The sequence below is a fragment of the Camelus dromedarius genome, chromosome 7 (assembly GCF_036321535.1).
Source record: "Camelus dromedarius isolate mCamDro1 chromosome 7, mCamDro1.pat, whole genome shotgun sequence".
Taxonomy (NCBI): domain Eukaryota; kingdom Metazoa; phylum Chordata; class Mammalia; order Artiodactyla; family Camelidae; genus Camelus; species Camelus dromedarius.
In genome coordinates, this window is record NC_087442.1 from 4309454 (window position 1) to 4329527 (window position 20074).

The 20074-nt window shown below is 36.2% G+C and overlaps 1 protein-coding gene across 19 annotated transcripts in view; it reads left to right on the top strand.

Annotated features, from left to right (window-relative positions):
- Positions 1–20074, top strand: part of KMT2C (lysine methyltransferase 2C) — a 237278-nt gene that overhangs the window by 114419 nt on the left and 102785 nt on the right. For all 19 annotated transcript variants that reach the window (XR_004137992.2, XM_064487184.1, XM_064487185.1 and 16 more), the window contains 3 exons: positions 7484–7646; positions 14955–15126; positions 16992–17106. Coding sequence is in view for 18 of the 19 variants with exons in the window: in XM_064487184.1 (XP_064343254.1) it covers positions 7484–7646; positions 14955–15126; positions 16992–17106 (450 nt within the window). In the remaining variant the exon portion in view is untranslated. The remainder of the gene's footprint in view (positions 1–7483; positions 7647–14954; positions 15127–16991; positions 17107–20074) is intronic.

Sequence of the window (20074 nt, forward strand, 5' to 3'; positions counted from 1 at the left end):
TTATGAATTGTGTTTTTATGAACATTTCTGTATGTTTCTTTTTGGTAGGCACTGTGGATTAACATTTTATGGAATTCTAAACCAAAAGTGGCTATCTTTTCTTATAACCTGAGTGAGAGTGATTATGTAAACAAGACAAAGTATTCAGGATATTTCTATATTCAGTTAATGGAGTTTGCATTAATTCCCCATATCTAACTAATTATGAACTCCTCAATTTCAGTTCCTCTTCTTGGCATTGTGAGTGTTGGCAAGGAATTTAAGCTCTTTGTGCTGTGTTTATAAAAATCATAAGCAGTGGTATCTACCTAAAATGGTGGTTGTGAGATTTGAATAAGGTAATTCTTGTTAAATACCTGGCCTGCTTGCTGGGAAATAACAATACTCACTATGTCCTGAATATTAAATATGCTTTATTAGCCACCTTTTTGTCTTAAACCTAAATTATGTGCCCTGTATAAAGTGTCATTGTTAATTTTTAAGTTGTCTTCATTTTTATAATTTATAAGTTTTACTTTTGTATATCCAGGATACCAGAAATTTATAATTCTAATTGCAGGTTATTAAACAAAAAAAATTTTTTTTGTCATTCGATTTTCTCTAAGCTGTGTGTGTATGTTCACCATATAAAAGGTTAAAATTTTTATGTAGTCAGTTTTATTTATGTTTTTATTTATGGTTATGTTTAAGATTATAACTATTAGGGGGCTGTTTAGGGCTTCTGATTTGTGCGTGCTTCTATCAGCTAGAGAACTTACTGTTGACCCAGTAGGTAGAGGGCACATTTGTGGACTCTGAATGCTTTGCTCAGGATTGTTAGGATAGTCTCTCTGAGGTTTTGCTTCTTCAGTTCTAAGATGGAGTTTAAAACATTTACCCTATTTACTGCATTGCGTTGAGCAAGGAAGATATTGTGTAATGTAAGTATAATGTTAAAAAATTCTTAGAAATAAAAAAATGACTTGATAGAGACCAAACCACAGAGGGCTTTGAAATGCTCTGTTTGTGAGCTATTGCTGTATAACAAATTACCATAAATTTAATGACTTAAAACAGTGCCCCTCAGACATTTGGGTAGGGTCAACTATGCTCTTTGTTTATAGAGTCTCAACAAGGTTCAAGTTAAGATATCTGCCAGGCCGGGTGTTCATCCTGAGGCTCTAGAGAAGAATCCTCTTCTGAGCTCACTTAGGGGAGGCCAGAATTCAGTTCTCTGTAGTTGTAGGACTGAGGTCTCCATTCCTTTATTGGCCATTGGCCTGGGTTTGCCTTCAGCTCTTAGAAATCACTCCTTGGTGTTTGTGTGACTTTTTATTAAATCTGTAAAGACAGCAATGATGTATTGAATCCTTCACTTGCTTTGGATTTCTCTGACTTTCCTTTCTGCTTTCAGTAGGAGAAAACTCTGCTTTTAAGGAATTGAGTGATTTGATTAGACCAAACTCTCCCTCCTTGATTAATTCAAAGTCAGCCTTAATTGTGTAATTTCTGGCCTGATATTTCATCATATTCATGGTATCTGGATTAGAGTGGAACACCTTGGAGGGGAGGGTAAGGCATTTTAGGAGTCCTACCAAAAATGCCATATTGAGGAGTTTGGACCTGATCCAGAGTGTCTTAGAAAGATTACCGTGGCAGCAGTGAAGAGCTGTGTCCGAAAGGGAAGATACTAGCAGGAGAGAAAGCTCATTCATGGGAATGCCCATTTTTATTTTGTAATGTTATTTATTGTGGGGTTTTTTGTGTTGTTTTTGTTTTAAACAGTGGTTTTGGTCAGAAATGTATGTTAAATGAGTACAAACTAGAATTATTAACTGCATCTGATGAACAGCAAATCACTCGCTATTCATTGCTTCAGGCCAATTCGTATACCAAGTGGTTTGATAGATTGCTTTTTATTTTAGTTAGTTCTTTTTTTCTTTAGGTATATCTTAATAAAAGCAAGCACTGATTCTTTTGATAGAGACCTAAACACCTGAATGGCATTAATAGCATTTTCCTAAATGCAGTAGTAGGGTGGGTTTACTTCCTGAGATGGTTGATTGTTGGTTATATGTTGATTCTTACTGGCTTAGTTTTTATATCTAGCTTTACTTATTTTTATTCTTTGGTCTTGAGTTTTACCTTTTTCAAGTTGCATTTTTGTCTTTTGAACTAAATTTGCTGTATCTCAAAGATTCGACACGTTTCTTACTTAATCACTTCAAAAATAATACATGTTTCTTCATTTGATTTAAAGGAATCTGCTGCTTCATTGAAGGAGTATAACGTTTTTCTAGTGGATAGATTTGGGGAGTTTAGCCTTCAATTGTGAGTTTATAATTATTAATGTGTTAGATTTAGGACACATGCTTTTTTGAATATGGCCTAGGAAATATCTTTTTAAAAAAATCTGTGCACTTTTTTATGGCCATATATAATGTGAATTAAAAAAGAATTCTGTGTACATTTGAACAGAATGTATTTCTCTGTTTGTAGGATTTGGAGGTCTGTGTATCTGTGTAAGTTTGAATTAAACTTGACCATTGTTAATAAATTCTTTATCTTTATTTCATATCTACTTAATGTCTTGATTTCTGAGAGCTGTGTTAAAGTCAAATCTATTTATGTATTTCTATTCAGCTTTACTTTTATATGTCAAGGAAATTCGTTGGGTATGTGAAATGTAATGACTTTCTTCTGGTGGAATTTACACTAATGTTAGACTTACTTTAATGTGAACTTTATCTTCATCTTACTCACTTCTTTTTGGTTTGTATCCTATTTGTTTGATCAATATTGCTATACCTGCTTCCTCTCCCCTTCCCTACTTATTTATTAAAAAATGTTTTTTTTTTAAATGGAGGTAGTGAGGATTGAACCCAGGGCCTTGTACATGCTAATAAGCATGTGCTTCACCACTGAGCTATACCCTCCCCCAGCACCTTTCTTTGTAAATGACCTGTTTCCTTTTTTGTTCAGCTCCTAGAATTTTTCCTTTATCCTTGTTATCTTAAAATTTTGCCAGTGTTTCTGTGTGTGAAACATTTTAATCTGAAGCTGGTGTTTTCTGTTTCGGGAGGCAATGTGACTGTAAGAGTGAGTGCTTTTGTAGTGATACAGAGATCCATGGAACAGAGAAAATGTCTTTTGGCTTCCTCATCTGTTAAATGGAAATTATATGCTTAATACCTCTTATTATTAGATTATCTCCATAAGTTTTTTCTTGTAAAATAATTTCTCTGATTGTAAATCCTTCTGTTTTCTCTCCTTTTGGTACCTTTTATAAACAGACATTGGATCTTCTTGATCAATTTCCCATGTCATTTTTTACCTTTTTCTCTTACTTTCTGTTTTTATTTTTTATTATTGCATTCTGGGAGAGTCCTAGCTGATTAATAAGAAGAAAAATTTGATAAAGGTTAAAAACAGCTTGGTGTGTAGAAAACTAAGAATATTTGATATCTCTTAGAGCACTTAGCCCATTGTTGTGGTTGACAATTGGAATAAATACTGATAATTAATTGAAGGAGCTTTGGAATATCCTTAAATTTCTTGTTACTGTTTCATAACTCATCTTTAACCTTAATCTCTGAAATGTTGTTGACTCTCTTTTGTTTTGTATTACAGATTTATTTTCAGAGATCCTTTCTTATTTCAGTCAAGTGAAATAAAAGTTTTGGAATTTCTTCACACTCTTATAGGTGGCAATATGATCTCTCATTTCGTGTTTTTTCTTGGATGTGTTCTTGGACTAATGGCAGAAGATAACACTTTTCTTTTTTATCTCTCCCTCTCTTTTTTTTAATGATGAAAAAAGTTGAAAAGTATTATTTAGGCATATTAAATATTGATTCAAATAAATTATTTAGTTGATAAACCATTTAAGAGCTACTTATCTTTCTCTCCCGAAATGTCAGTTAGGTTTGTAATTGTTAGTTAGTTTATAATATGTTTGATTTCTAACGTGGTATATGAGGGTGCCGACTTGAGAGAAGTTCCCTGTGGAAATTTATTCTTTGACATTTTTTACAGTTTTACAAATGTTTTTTATTTTGTTCAAAAAGATATATTCCAGCCTGTATAGAGAGTATGTATTTTCTTTCATTGCCAAATGTCTTTCATTAGCTGTGTAATTATAACAGATGGGTTTGAAGCATTCACTTAAATGCAGTTAGTGTTTTATTTCCCTTTCTCTATTCCCTGACATATTTATATATATTGTAAATTAGTGTGTTGGATACCTTCCAGGGCTTCTCATAGTAGTTTAGTTAATGACATGTAATATTTTCCATTGCAAATGTGATTAAGAGAACATGTTGATGTTTCTAAAATGATATAGACAGTGGGAAAAGGATCAATTTAAATTATTTTGTTTCCTTATTATGCACTTAAATAAAAGTCATTATATTTTATTTGCCAAAGTTATTTTTAGGGCAAAAGACTTCTGTACAACTTGCCATATGCTATAAAAAATAAAAGAGAATTTAGATTTTAACAGTTTAGCAGAAGTTTTGCAATGTTAATGAGTTAATAACAGAAACTTTTTAGTGATAGATTGAACTAATCTGTGAACTTGTGGTCATTATATAAAAATTAAAATGTCACAAATACAACTAGCATTTACTTAGAGGCTACAGTGATTTAAAAAAAAAACAACTTTATTGTGGTATAATTTCTGTACAGTAAACTATGCATATTTCAGATGTACAATCTGATGGATTTTGATAGATGTATACACCCATGAAACCACCACCACAATTAATATACCTAACATTTTTGTCACTAAGGTGCAAATTTCGAATTCCCAGTTTGTCCCTTCCCACCCCCTTTACCTCCTGGTAAACATAAGTTTATTCTCTGTGTTTGAGTCTGTTTCTGTTTCTTTGCTAAAAACTTCACTCTGTGCATCTGTTCTCTTCTGATGAGTTCTCTGATCATCTCCACCATCACTACTCTAAACGCTTTCTTGGGTAGATTGCCTATTTCCTCATCACTTATTTCTTCCCGGATTTTATCTTGCGCCTTTACTTGCAGTATATTCCTCTGCTGCCTCATACTGTCTAAATTTTTATTTGTATTTTTAGGAAGGTTAGTTATGTTTCACAACCTGAGAGACGTGGCCCTCTGTGGGAGACGTCCTATGCGTCCCAGCAGTGCACTCGCCTCTTGTCACCCGACTCTTGTCATGGGCCAGGGTCCAGCCGGGTTTGGCCAGCATTTTTGGATTCCTTCCCCAGGCTTTGGGATTGTTCTTTTCTTACTTCTGGTATTTGCCCCCCTGGTGGGTGAGGCCTGTGCAGGTTTCCTGGCTGGAGGAGTACCTTCCCACTGCTAGGTTGAGCTTGGTCCTGGCCCTCTGGTGGGCAGGGCTATGTCTAGAGGCTCAGGAACTCTGCTGATGGGTGGGGCCGTGTTCTCAGCCAGTTTGTTGTTTGGCCTGAGGCTTCCCAGCACTTAACAACTTAACAGGCTGTTGGATGGGGCTAGGTCTTGGTGCTAATGACCCAAGCAAAATGTCAACCTCTAGGAAGGCTCATGTGCATGAACACTCCCTGAATGTCAGCCACCAGCTTTTATGTCCCCTGGGTGAGCCACAGCCGCCCCCCTCCCCCGGCCTCCCCCATCTCCCCAGGAAACCTTCCAAAACCAGCAGGCAGGTCTGGCCCGCGTTCCTATGAAGTCACTGCCTCTGCCCTTGGACCTGGCGCTCACGAAATTCTGTATGCTCTTCCCAAGAGAGTGAAGTCTGTTTCCCCGAGTCCCGTGGGGCTCCTGGAGCTAAGCCCCGCTGGCCTTCAAAACCAGATGTCCTGGGGTCTCCTCCTCCCGGTACCAGAACTCGGGCTGGGGAGCCTGACGTGGGGCTAAGAACTCTCACCCCTGTGGGAGGGCCTCTGCAGTTTATTCTCCGGCTTGTGGGTCGCCCCCCATGGGGTTTATGGGGCCTGGTAATACTGCGAGCACGCCCTTCATACTGTCCCACTGTGGTTTCCTCTTTATGTTTCCAGTTGAAGAAGGTCTTTGCTAGGTTCCAGACTTTTTTTCCTGATGGTTGTTTAGCTGTCAGTTGTGGTTTTGTTGTAGTTGTGACATGGGGCGAGCTCGTGGTCCTGCTGCTGCACCATCTTGGCTGAACTCCCCTATGTGGTCTTCTTGACTGCAGCCCAAATGTGTAGAAGATGCACCAAGAGACACTCAGGTTCCTTACATTGGTTCAGTGCAGTGGACTGATGGTTATGAGGAAGAGTTTGATGGCATGTGATATCTTACGTAGATTTACATGTAAAACATTTAAATTAATTATAATTGAAAAACTATCATATTCTCTGATTGACTAGCAGAATATGGAATCAGTGTATTAGCACGTGAAGTTATTTGTAGTAATGTTAGCAACTTTCTCTGTTACATGAGGCTCAGTTTTACCACGTCTTGTCCCTTTTGGCATCAGTTGTTTCAGCTCTGCTATTCATGAGCCACACACCTACAGTGAGATTACCAAAAGTGAAGTTCATTTGGTACATATAAATAAGAGCACCTGTTGATTAGGGCTTTTCTGTGTCAAGCATCATCTGTGGTGCTGCAGGTACAAAGGTAGTACAATCTGGTGTCTCTACTCAAGGATCTTGGGCCAGGATGAAAAGAAGACTGATAAGTCATTACCGTGCAATAGCATCAATGCTAAAACAGAAGCGTGTGCAAGCCAGGCAGCTCAGGGTCTCCTCCACAGAGAGAGAGATTTTATACCGTAAGATGGAGGCCTCCCAGCAAAGGCTCCTCAAAGAAAATGATGCCCAAAGTGGGCTTGGGAGGATGAGGAAGTTTATTAATCATTCTAGGGAAAGCCGAGTACGTAAATTTGGTACTGTAGGTAATTCTTACACATTCAGGTACCCTAGACTTCCCCTGTTGCTGGTTTGAAACTTCTTTGATTTTGCCACTTGTAAGAGAGTAGAGGCAGATTGAAATGGGGGAAGGAGAACGTCAGATGACTTAATTTTTCTTCACGTTTCTAGTTTTTATTAAGACACTTGAAACTAATTGTTACAGTGAAGTGTGTAGATTTGTATGTGTGCCTTTAACCATGTAATTACCAGTCATTCATTTATCCTACAGTCAAGTACTTTACTTCACCTTGATTTTTAGGCAGGTTATAACTAGTAAGTGGTTTTGGAAATAGTATATACTCATTTTGTCTGTGTCTTGGTGGGATTTAATCACCTGTTAAAATAACCCTCAACAAGAAGCCTGCCCTTTTAACCATATTATTAATTTTTTTAAAATGGTAGTTGTACATATGCCCCAAAGTCAGTAGAGAAAAAAGTGAAGTGGATGACTCTCTGATACAACCAAGCACGGAACTGAGACCATAGACTTTCTCTCTTCAGTGACCCTTTGTTTAGTGTTCTTCAGGCTCAGGTGGTTCTGCCAGTAGTGTACACCGACTTGCTAATGTCTTCCGAGGTTTTGTAAAGAGATTTCTTTATCCTTTGCTCCCTTTCAGCGATGTGCATTTTGTAAGCACCTTGGAGCCACTATCAAATGCTGTGAAGAGAAGTGTACCCAGACATACCATTACCCTTGTGCTGCTGGAGCCGGCACCTTCCAGGATTTCAGCCACTTCTTCCTTCTTTGTCCAGAACACATTGACCAAGCTCCTGAAAGATGTAAGTTTACTGTAGACACATCTGAAAACATTTATCAGTGTATTTGCTTAAAGTAATAAATGCTGTAAGTTCCCTAAGTGTTAGTCTACTTGTATTAAAAGGCAATATTACATAATCTTGATAATCTGAGGGATCTTTGCCAGAGATCCTTGGGAGGGGGAAAGGAATCTGTTATCAACAATATCAATGAAGTTAAATCCAAAAAGGTATTTCCTCAAAAATTCAAAGATAATTTACATGTTTTTTTATTCTTATTAAGAAAAATTAACTACTGTAGAAAGACAGATATGCTGAGTATTTGGTATTTTAATATATATTATAAAGTAGTCATTTAAAAAATTAAACAATGTCTTTTACACTAAGGAACTACCCACTTGGAGATTTAGAAGATTTTTTACTCAGGTATTATGTCAGGATGTTCGTTAACAGGATTACCAAACACTTTTGAAAATCTTGGAAAGTGTAGAGTCCTGATAGTCATAATAGAAATCTCTGTTAGTGCTTCTTCTTGATCCATCTATCTTGGTTATTTATAATCCTTAGTTGTGCCTTTTTTCTTTCTTTTCCAAACCGTATTTTATAATTAGATGAAAATGTTTAAATGTTTGAAATTTATGTTATACAGAAAATTATAACTCTTTCCTATCCTTATCATTAAATAGAGATCTTACCTTTTTCTTACTGTATGGAATTCCAGTGAACATGCATAATTTGTGATCTTTTTTCTATAGTAAATTGAATTTCCAATCTGATTGTGAAATCTCTGACCCTTTATTCAGTCTTTTTTAATGTCATCTCTTAGTTGCCTAATTGTTAGCTTTTACCTGTTTCTTAGCAATGTCGATAAAAGGCCTTTTTCTTATCTTTTCCAGCTTTGTAAAACATAAATACAGCTACCTCAGGCTTAAACTAATCTCAGACAGAGATTTCATAGTCATTATTTTTTCTTTGTTCAGTGCCATACTTTCATCTTCAGTTAAAGTTATTTTATGTCTACATGTATAATCATACTGCCCTTAATCACTGTAGAGACAACAATTATAGGTAAGGCAAACTGAAACGTCAAATTGTATTTAGGCTAATAAGGGATTTAAAGTTTTAAAAGTATTTTGGATTACACACTATTAAATCTGGGAAAAAAGAACATTCATACACAGCAACTGTAATGAGTGATTTAAGACCTCATATAGTGAATTACTTCAATACGTGCACAGATTACCATGTCAGTCATCAGAATTATTATATTCTGGGTGGTATAATACACTTTTCCAATAGAATAGAACAACTGTGATTGTGCTTAAGAATCTGAATTTTATTCAGTCTTTTGTACTTTAGACCTTAGTAAACAACATGCAAACTTCTCTATGACTCTGTTTCTAATGTGAGAAATTGTATTACTTATTGGCAGTACTACTTTCTATTGGGGACTGTGTTCTAATAGTATGTATACCTCATTTATATGTTAGGGATCATAAATCGTTTTGGAAAATAATGAAGTGTAGGTGAGATGATTTAGCAACACAAAGGTAAAAGATATACTGAAATTATTGGTAGCTTGCCTTGTTCCAGAATAGACCTATGGAGGTGCATAAAAATAAATGAACAGTCAGATAAAATAAAAGTCAAAATAAGTAAGAAAATTTGGCCATGAGAAAATCAGGTGAAAAATGTGAAGGTGAGAGACTGAAAAACACAATAAATTCAGACTTCCTAGACCTGAGCTCAGGTCTGGCTCCAGAGCTTTCCAGCAGTCAGCATGAAAAAGGGAATATGAACATTTGTAGTCACAACAGAAATCCACCTGATGCTGAGATTATATATGCCCTGCAGATGGCAGTGAAAAATTGTCTTCAGGTAGCTGTCTTGCAGTATAAAAAACAAATCTCACAGGGCAATTTCTTTTAACAACCCTCACATCAGTGATATAAAACCAAAGCCCAATTGAGTAAATTCTATTCTTTGGGTATCTTAAATAATGCAGTCTAAATACACAGCTTTCTGACCATCTGTTTTAACCCAAAGATGTAGAGAACATGGCAGATAGAATGTATTGCAATAATATACAAGACTATGCAATAGTCTTATAAAATCTTCCGTAAGTATTTTTAGCTGTCCTAATTGTGTGTCATAGCACAAGGCACTTAACTTTTTGTTTTAAAAATGGAGATATCTTAAATGACAGTGTTATTATGAGGGTTAAATGAGAATTAATGAAAATCATGTAGCATTGTACCTTATATACATTGAATTGCTTCACTACAAGGTGGTTATTTTAGCTCTTATTTAAGGCTCAAGTTACATGTACATACTGAGTATAATACTTTATGCTGCTGGCTAAGTGTAGAGCAGTATGCTGTGATGGTGAAATGAATTAGGAGTAAGATTGACATCTCTTTATGAAGGACCTCATTAGAAAAAAATCCCAGCAAAGAGAGCAGCTGTGAGCACGGCCAAGATTTTCATCAGATAATAATTTTGGGGTGCTCTGTCATAGAAAAATGCTGCTTATGGCTCCAGCCTTATTTTCAGCATGATGCAAGTACACACTAACCTTCCCTAGAAACCTTACACCAAATATCCATTTAAGAGACATAGCCAGATATACTTCTGAGTAGTATTTTGCCTCTCAGGGAAAGCTGAGTGGCAAAAAGCCAGCCTTGCAAGATCAGAGGCAAGGACATTCCAGGCAGAGTGAACAACTACTCCGCAGGCCTCGAGGGATGAGTTGGCATGATTGTGGGGGAGACAGCTCGCCACTGTGCCTGGAACACGGAGTGTGCTGGTGGATAGCAGAGCCCACAGGGCTAACAAAGACAAGATCACGAGGGCCTCGTAAACAAGGGAAGGGATGTGAATTTTATTCTGTCTGCACTGAGAAGTCTTGGCAAGGGTTAAACATGGGAATGCTGTATTCTTAACCCATTCCCCCTCTCCCAGCGTATTTACTTTTGTCACTCAGCTTTAACTTCTTTTACTACTTCTAAGCCTTTAACTCCTACCTCATTTTCTTAGTTGTCCGTGTCTCTCTTGATACTAAGTCCTGCTACTTTTCCGTCACCTTTAATTCTGTCAGTCCCTTCTTTCTTACCTTCCTGCCTACTTATATGGGCCAGCCTCTCTGGACAGCATCCATGATTCACTTGCTCTTTCTGGAGATTCCATTTGAGTGGCAAATAAATCACTCAGCACATTGTCCCACCGGCAAAGGGAGCATCAATAACGGGTGTTGTAATGTTGATGGACGCTGCAGAGCCATGCTGATTTAGTCCTTTCTGAACTGACTGATGATCATTTGACTTGGTTGCTCTTCACCAGTGCTTCTATTCTTATTTAAGCAGTAGTCTCACCTTCCAGCTCAACCATGTTTAAGCATCTGTGAGAAGCTCCCTTCCAATTTAAGCTCCATGTTTTTGTCTTTTCCTCCATTTCTTCTCTTGTCACAGCTGTTACTTAGGAAGTGACCTGACTGAAGCTTATCCTTCTGTTTCTCCTACTCTTTTCTTGCTCCCCCTTCGTCATTTAACTTCTCCATTTTATGCCTGTGCTGGCCCTTCCCTTTCTACTTTTGTACATGCTTTAGATATTCTTCAGCTCCTTTGCCCTTCCCGTGGGCGTCAATGTTCATTGATAGTAAGGAGCCTGATCTTTGGAGCCAAATTAACCTGGATTTTACTCCCATACTCTCTTAAATTGTCTTTAGCTTTAGTCTTTCACTCAATCTCTTGCTTTCCCAACTGGTTAAAGAAAAATTTCACTTAGTTTGATTATTGCTTCAACTTTAATGCCTCTGTGGCTTACAAACGTATATGTATGTTTATATACATATACTTATATCTGACATGACACTTAAGCTATCCAGTGATGCCATCTTTGTATGCGTGATCCCCAAAAGGCTGTTTTAGTATTTCTACATGTGTCTTCTCCCTGATTGGGAAAATTGCTGGAACCCACTTTTTTCTATCACTATTTTTACATAATGCATAGTAAATGTTTTTGGAATGAATATATCACATGGATGCTTTGCTTTGCCCAGTTTATTACCAGTGATTCATACCAATTAAACAACATGACAATATTGTTATTAAGGAATTGTATAAATGGTCATAGAAGAAAAAGTAATCTCTGCCACAGTGATACACACAGTTACCTTGTTGCAGAATGAGTTTTGCTTTATAAATAGTGCTGTGCAATAGAAATATGATGTGAGCAATGTAAGTAATATTATTTTTTCTAGTAGTCATGTTAAAAAGTAAAAAATCTTGAAATTAATTTTAAATAAATATATATATTTAACCTAATATATCCAAAATGTTACTATTTCAATATGTAATAAAATTTTTGAGATTTTGACATTAGTATTTTTTTTTCCTATTAAGTCTTCGGAATCCTGAGTGCATTTTATATGTACAACACATCTCAGTGTGGACTGATTTCAGGTTGTTCAGTAGCTATGTGTGACTAGAAGCTACTGTGGCAAGTTGAAGTGGCAGTCCCGCAAACCGTAGAAAGTGTCATAGCATTTAGATAACGTTCTTGGCAAACTACAGTAGAAAGGTGAGCCGAGTATCTGATTCAGTCCAGTATTTGCCTCAATTTCTGTAAGTTTTGAGGGTAGGCAAAAATCAAAGATTAGTTTTAAAATGTACTTAGCTTGAATGAGTAAATATGGCACTCTCTTCTAGTATTAAGAAAAATAATTCTATTTTGTCATTTCTATAAAGAATGAACTAATATATAACATTTTCTTTTGAAAACGAATGGTTTATTTTAAGTGCCTCTCATTTAAAGAGCTACTTAAAAATGATTTTAGAAGCAACTGTTTTGCTTAAAGTATATTTAATAAGACTCGATTTGTGCTAGGCAACTGAGGATACAGAGTTGAAGAAGACAAGGTTACTACCCTTAACGGGTTCACGGTGTTGTGTTAGAATTAATTGATTATATAATGGTTTCTTCTCTGCGTATGGGGAAGGCACTGCGTCAACAACTAAATGGGTACTTGGTGTGGTGACATTAGATAGTCAGGGAATATGTTTGAGCAAGAGTTTTGAAGGCCTCTTAGGAATGGGTTAGGGGCACATCAAAGGAACAAAATTTCAAGAAGAGGGAACAGAATGTATACAAGCACACAACTGTTGAACAGTGTGTTGTATTCTGTGCACAGCAAAACTGTTTGATAAGACCCGGAAATAGTGAGTGGTTCTGAGATTCAGCTGGAAAAGGAGATAAAGCTCCCCCTGCCTCTTTTTTTTTTTTTTTTTTTTTTTTTAAGGTAAAAAGGAGGTGTTGATAAAATTTTAGTTTTAAGGAGGCATTAACAGATCCACAATTTTAGAAAAGTGCTCTGGATGTGTAGATGATTTAAGGAGGAGGTCAGAGCCCTAAGCAAGGATTCCATTCAGAAGAGAACTGCAATGACCAAGACCAAGTGTAATGCACTGAGCTGTACAAATAGAAGGAAGAAGATCACTCAGTGAGAACTGGCACCCAGTGGGATGTATTGGGTCAGGAAAGAGAAGGGTCAGTAGTGATACTAAAGTTTCTTCACCCAGCAGGTTGAGGAAAAAGGGAGAAGTTTAGGTTTTAAAAAAGTTTTATGTTAGGGGTATTGAATTTTGAGTATTTTTAGAACAGCTGGCCATTGAGGTCCAGTAAGACTTGAAAATAACATTTTGAGGTTTAGAAAGAAGTTTGGGGCTGGTGATATAGATTTGGGAATTGTGGTGGTATTTTATTATGTAGGAGTTGCTGTGATCACAAAGAAAAACCATGGGGAATTAGAAAAGAAGGACCAGGATGAAATCCTAAAAGACTCCAGCATTTAGAGGGTACAGAAGCCAACACAGCAGGATGAGGGAGGCGTAGGAAACCTAAGGAGAAAGCAGGAGAAAGCTGCCATCAGAGAAGTCAAAGTAGGGACATTGAACGTGGGACTTTTTATAGTGATGTAGATGCTGCAAAGTGCGATTAAGGTAAGGTCTACAAAGTAACTGTTGGATTCATAGTTCATTGGGGGCCTCATTAAAGTGGCTTCAGATGAATGCGGGGTGGATGGGGAGCCATCAGGGGCCCAGCTTACAGTCCAGGTACATCTTATGGCCTATTTCTGTACTGCCCTCAAACTGCAAGCAGTTGAGTTTTTAAAAAAAAAAACATTTTGAAAGGACTCTAAAATAAAAACAAAAAGTCTGTATGCCAGAGACATCTATGGCCCACAAAACCAGTTTGCCAACTCCTGGTATAAGGAAGAGGAATTGATTATTACTGTTTCAAGATTCTTGACTGGGAAAGAACAAAGGTAGAAAGGGCTTATAGTCAGAGAGGACTGACCAACCTTCAAAATGCAAAGAAGAAAAAAATTCATATATACAATTTAAAACAGTCCTAGGATAGTCAGCTAATCAGACCATTTAGTTGAAAGCAGAAGTGTTAGTTATAGGCATATTTATATATATCATCAAGTTGGTATGATTTTAGAATATATTCTTTTCCTTATTATATTGTAATATGCATGAGTTTGTGTACTTGGCAAGGCAGTTTATTCTTACATTTACTTTTTCTTTTAGATGGTGAGAGAACTGTTAAAAAGTGCCATTCCTTCTAATTCACAGTTAGGGATAGATGATGTCCATAATTATACAGACTTTAATGCTTTTTTACAACTAGCAATTAATACAGATGAATTTAGAATTAGTACATGAAGTGTCGTATTTGTGTATGAGTATGTAGCTTTCATCTTTAACGTTCTCCCTCGTGTATTTTCCAGTTTTTTTTAAAAACCTTATTTGATTTGAATAAAAATTAGTATTTATGCCTAAGAAGCATCTTAATCTAAGTCATACTAACATTTCTTAATTTTTGTCTCTTCTCTGATTTTGTTAATTTCAAAACATATTTAAGATCCAAATAAAAATGTTTATTTTTGCACTGCAAGATGTCTGTCAGTTGGTATTTTCCTTTTTGGTTCTATTCAGCAAGTACACATACTGAACATTAACTAGGTCCCCAGCATTACTGATGGTGTTAGGGACATAAAATTAAATAAGAACTGCCATGGCCTCAAGTAGAGATGTAGGCACAGATAATCGCAAAACTACATGATTAAATTTAATGTGATTAAATTTAGATTAAATATATTACAGTGTTTTTATTGAGACCTCATTCTGATTGGATATCAGTTCAATGTGGTAACTTCAAGTGTCTGAAAGATTTACCATGCAAATTCCCTTCTAGTGATTTTTAAACTGTAAAGTCAGAAAAATATTAAATTCTTATACAACAATTTCATTGTTTTACTGTTAATTATAGCAAAGGAAGATGCAAACTGTGCAGTGTGCGACAGCCCGGGAGACCTCTTAGATCAGTTCTTTTGTACTACTTGTGGTCAGCACTATCATGGAATGTGCCTGGATATAGCGGTTACTCCATTAAAACGTGCAGGTTGGCAATGTCCTGAGTGCAAAGTGTGCCAGAACTGCAAGTAAGTTTTAATTTCAACTCCAAGGTGTGTATTGAGTTTAAGAGAGACCCGATTATTAGGTTCTAAAGGTTTGTGTAATATGATAAAGGTTGTTCATCCTGCAGCTGTATTCATTCACACTGACTCCATAATGTCTTAAAAAAATTGCTAGATATTAACATTTATATTACTTTGAAGCAAGACTAAATAAAAGCTAATTTTAATAATTAAAATTCCTCTGGTTGCCTAAAAAGCTAATTTAAATTTGCCAACTATTTTAAATAAACATTAACAATTAAAAATTTAAAAATCATTAGGAAAATAGAGCAGCTTTTTTTTTGTTCCCTGAGGAAGGCTGGGGAGGAGATTTAATAGGAAAATAAACCTCTAACTACAGAAAGTAGTTATTAGAGTGAGCCAAAGAATGTCATAAGTTTCATTTTTCTATTCCAATACTAAGTCTCCTGTTTTAAAAAATCTGTATCTATCTGAAAGGCAGTTACCTTCACCATAATACTCAGATGAAGTATTGTATGGCATTTAAACGTTTTTCTACTTGTATTCCATCTTTGAGTCATTTCTCCGGTCTCTTCTGTGGTTCTGCCCCACCCCCCATGCTGCTAATTAGCATGATAATGTGGGGGTGTTACCTGCATCTGCGGCAGTTTACAAGCTGAGGGTTTTTGTAATGGGGAGAAATGATGCCCACCACTGCCACGATCTGTTTGTTTTACTTGTAATTTAATTTGAAAACAATAAACATCACTATCTTAGAATTATGTGGAATAAATAGGACCATGTGGCTTTATATTTTGGTAAAAATTAAAGAAAATATCAGTAAACATTTATCTGATACCTTGTGTCTGTGCCTAGTTTCTTGAGAAGGAATAAGAGAACTTGAAGACAGAGTGCTTTTCCTCCAAGATCTTTTCATGTAGTTAAAGAGATAAAATAAGCAATTTTGTATGTAGAATTTGTTAAATAAGGAATTATTGGAGGCCAACTAACCCATCTTCCTTTTTACTTCTGTTTATCCCCAGGTTTTATTCAGCGGTTCCTCTCTCAGTTCTTCTTCTTGCATTCCCTAGTTTTTCTTTTCCCCTCCTCTTGAATTAAATTCTTAGTTACTGAGAGCGATTAATAGCCAAGAATCAAGATAGAAATCATGGACAGGACAGGGGCCCAGTCTTTGGGGCAGAAGAATGTTTACGGAAAGATTTTAGGTTTTCTATTACAATTCTTAATAATTATGACAAGATTATAATTCTTATACCTATTTATTTAGCACTTATTGCTTATTGGATATTCTTAGCTCTTCAACCAGAATTATATTTAATTCTTACAGTAATCTTCGATTATTAGTCACATTTTGTACCTGAGGACTTAAGTCTAAGTTATTCAGGAGTCACACAGGTAGAAAAACAGAAGTCTGAACACAAATGTAGGTCTGATGCCAAATTTGATCCTCTTTTTATTATATGACAGTGCCTTCCAATTCACTGTGCCAAGATTTGTTCCTTTCAATGCAGCATCACCTATCAGTTACAGCTACTTCCCCCTAAAAGGATGGGTATGAGATGTTTAAAAAGTAAAGATCAAATTCATTCATCTTGCCGTAACCCCTCCTTCTTTGCATGAATCCTGAAATGACTAAAGCAGGTTCCCCATAGGTGAGCATTCAGTAGGGATAATCCTTTAGGGACCTTTGGAAGATGCCTGTCTCATCCTCTAGAGGGTTAACGCTGTCATTATCTGTGCATAGGCAAAACAGACACTGAGGGTATTTATGAACTGGGCAGTTCCCAAGACTTATTCTTTTCATGATTACTTATGTTACAAACATAAGTTTAAAGATAAGGCATCATTAATGCTATCTTATTTTTTAGACAATCGGGAGAAGATAGCAAGATGCTAGTGTGTGATACGTGTGACAAAGGGTATCATACTTTTTGTCTTCAACCAGTTATGAAATCAGTACCAACCAATGGCTGGAAATGCAAAGTAAGTTGTTTTTTTTTTTTTTTTAAGAAAAATATCATCTGTATGTTCTTTATTTAGAGCAGACAAATCGGATGCCTATTCAAATCTATATATTACCTTCAACTTCTAAAAACACAGCTTTATTGATGTATAATTGATATACAATCAACTGCACACGTTTAAAGTCTAAATTTGACACATGTATACGTTCATGAAACCACTGTCACCTTCAAGATAATGAACATTCATCACCCTGAAAGTTTCCTGGTGCCCCTTGGGGATTTCTCCTTTCAGACTGTTCACGCCCCACTCCTTCCTGTCTTCCTGGACAGTCTGTTTTCTCTCACCATAGATTAGTTTGCATTTTCTAGAATTTTATATAAATAATGTCATATAGTATATACCTTTTTTTTTCTTTTCTTTTGATCTGGCTTTATAAAACTCAGTTATTTTGAGATTCACCCATATTGTTGCACATACCAGTAGTGATTCCTTGTTCTTGCTGAATAGTGGAGGTACCACAATTTGTTTACTGAATCACTTGTTGGACAATTGGGTTGTTTACAATTTTAGGCTGTTATAAAAAATGCTGCTATGAACCTGTAAACTAACATATGTATGGTGATTCATGGCTTAGAATTTGTTTTTCAGTAGTTTGTCTTTAACTCTTTGAAACTCTTTGAAATAGGTAGTATCCCTATATACACATGCTGAAACAGATAAGTGTTTTTTAAAATCTATTAACTTAAAATCCAGAAATAAAAGATTACCTTTCGATCAGACTGGCTTTGAGATGATATGACTGTGATTTTATATGTACATATGTTTATGTGTTTATGTATTTATGTATAAATTTGTATTAAATATTTGGAATCAATTACTTATATATATATTGTTCCTCCCCAATGGTAGTTGTACTAAGTGCTTAGGTGGTGTGTAGTTTCTTTTGGGTTTTGAGAGTTAGATAAGATCTGTAGACATTTTTCCTGCTTCTTTTTCATTACTTAAGATACCATCAGTCTTTCTGCTTGGTGAGATACTTTTAAGATGTATTTTCAGTTATTTTAAATTTTTTCTGGATGTTCTTGTAGTCAGTGATTCTCCCCCTTTCCATCCATTTTGGTATTTGCATCTTTTAAGACCCTGAGGTGTTCCATTCTGGTTTCTCCAGGCTTCCTGAGGAATTTATTGAGGCTCTGTCATCTGTATCTCTAAACCCTGTAGGTTGGCTGACAACTCTACCTACTGGGCAGAGTTAGTATAGTACCAGGTAAACAACAACCAATTTTCAATTATTTGTCCATGGAAGCATAAAATATTTAAATTCTTAAAGTGAAAGTAAAATTAAGAATAACTCCTTCTATTAACTCCTTTAATTCCCAAATGGCTGAATAAAACTAATTTTTTTTTCCTGTTAGGAAGATATTTACAAAGAATGTTTACTGTGATTTTTCCTTGAATATTCTGTAGGATGAATCAGTCGTAAAAGTAATTTGCTTCCATTGAAATCTATTCAAGTAAACTAATAAATTCTAGATTAAGAACTGGTGAGGGACTAGTGATTAAGTGAATTGCCCAAGGTGACTAATTTGTAGAAGCAGAATAGAGACTAAAATTCAGGCTTCTTGTCTTACAATGTAATGTTTTATCCAATATATTATGCTCTCTGTGCTATCATACTGTTCTTACTTAACAGTGCTTTTCTTCCGAGACTAATTAAGGAATATTTCTTAATCTACTTTTCACTTCATACTAGGATGTAGACCCTACAGAAGACTGTAGATCCATAAGCCATCTCTGCATGTCTCCTAGGCAGAGGGGGTTTAATTATTATAATCTCAGTTTCATAGAATAGACATGAAGCTAGGCATAAACTTCTTTTATCTACAGTAATTACACTGGCTTTTAAAAAATAAAATAAATAGAACTTAGAATATAAGTATTAATTTAATCAAACAAATAATTTTGCTTTGAAATTAAATTGCCAAGACCTGGTTTTAATAGAAAGATATTTTCTCAGGTCAAGTTCAGTGCATAACCTTTTTCTTTGGCTTTAAAAATGTTCATACAGAGAATGCCTTTTGTATAAGTATCTGTATAAAAATAATTTGATAATGCCACGACTGTGTTTACTAGTTCAGAGTAATCAGACCTTGATGTGCCAACAAGCAATTTCTTGAATGTTAGATGTAATAAAGTGCTACTCAGAAATTCTATAAAGCTTTTTGTTCACAGATGTATTGTAATGGCACAACTGAAATATGTAGAAAATGGGGTATAAGTCCAATTTTATCTTAGAAATACTTTGTAAGTTACCAGTGTGCTCTTTGCAGTTTCTGTTGTCAGTTGATGTGTAGGAAGAATCCCCTTGCTCTGTGGATGCTGCTGCTCACTGCTGCGGGGCGCATCCCGGTGCCGTCTAGCCATCTCATTATTTTTACTCCATTTTACTATGGAAAATCCCGCACCTTTCATCTTTGACAGCACATGGGACAAACATAATAATAAATACAAATGCTAAATGCAGTTAAATTTTATATTAAATCTTTTGCACTTTATATATTATATTAATTTTTTTAAGTTAGCATTTCTATGAAAAACTCCAGGTTCTCAGAAAACAGCCTGCCAAGAGTATGCCTGTGGTCCCCTGCATCCTCAGATTGTCCTCCCTTTGGCACAGAAACGTGCTCCCGTTACCTCTGTCCTATTTGTGGCCCTGTTTGTCGTGTTCTCGGCATTTTCCCCTGCTAGTGGGGCGGCCTTCAGGAGGGATGGGGTGGAACAGGGTGGCAAGATGGTAGGTCAGTTGGTTTCCTAGGCACCGCTGTACAGTCTACAAGAGGGGACCCTACCCGGTTGCTGGGCTCAAGGCTTCTTCCGAGAGCAGTCTGCGGGAGGGAGGCGCTGGCCGGTGGTGGGTTGGGTGGTGGAGGAATTTGCTGTCCTTAGAGGGTCCTGGAAAGGCGGGGAGATCCTGCTGGCAGGTTCT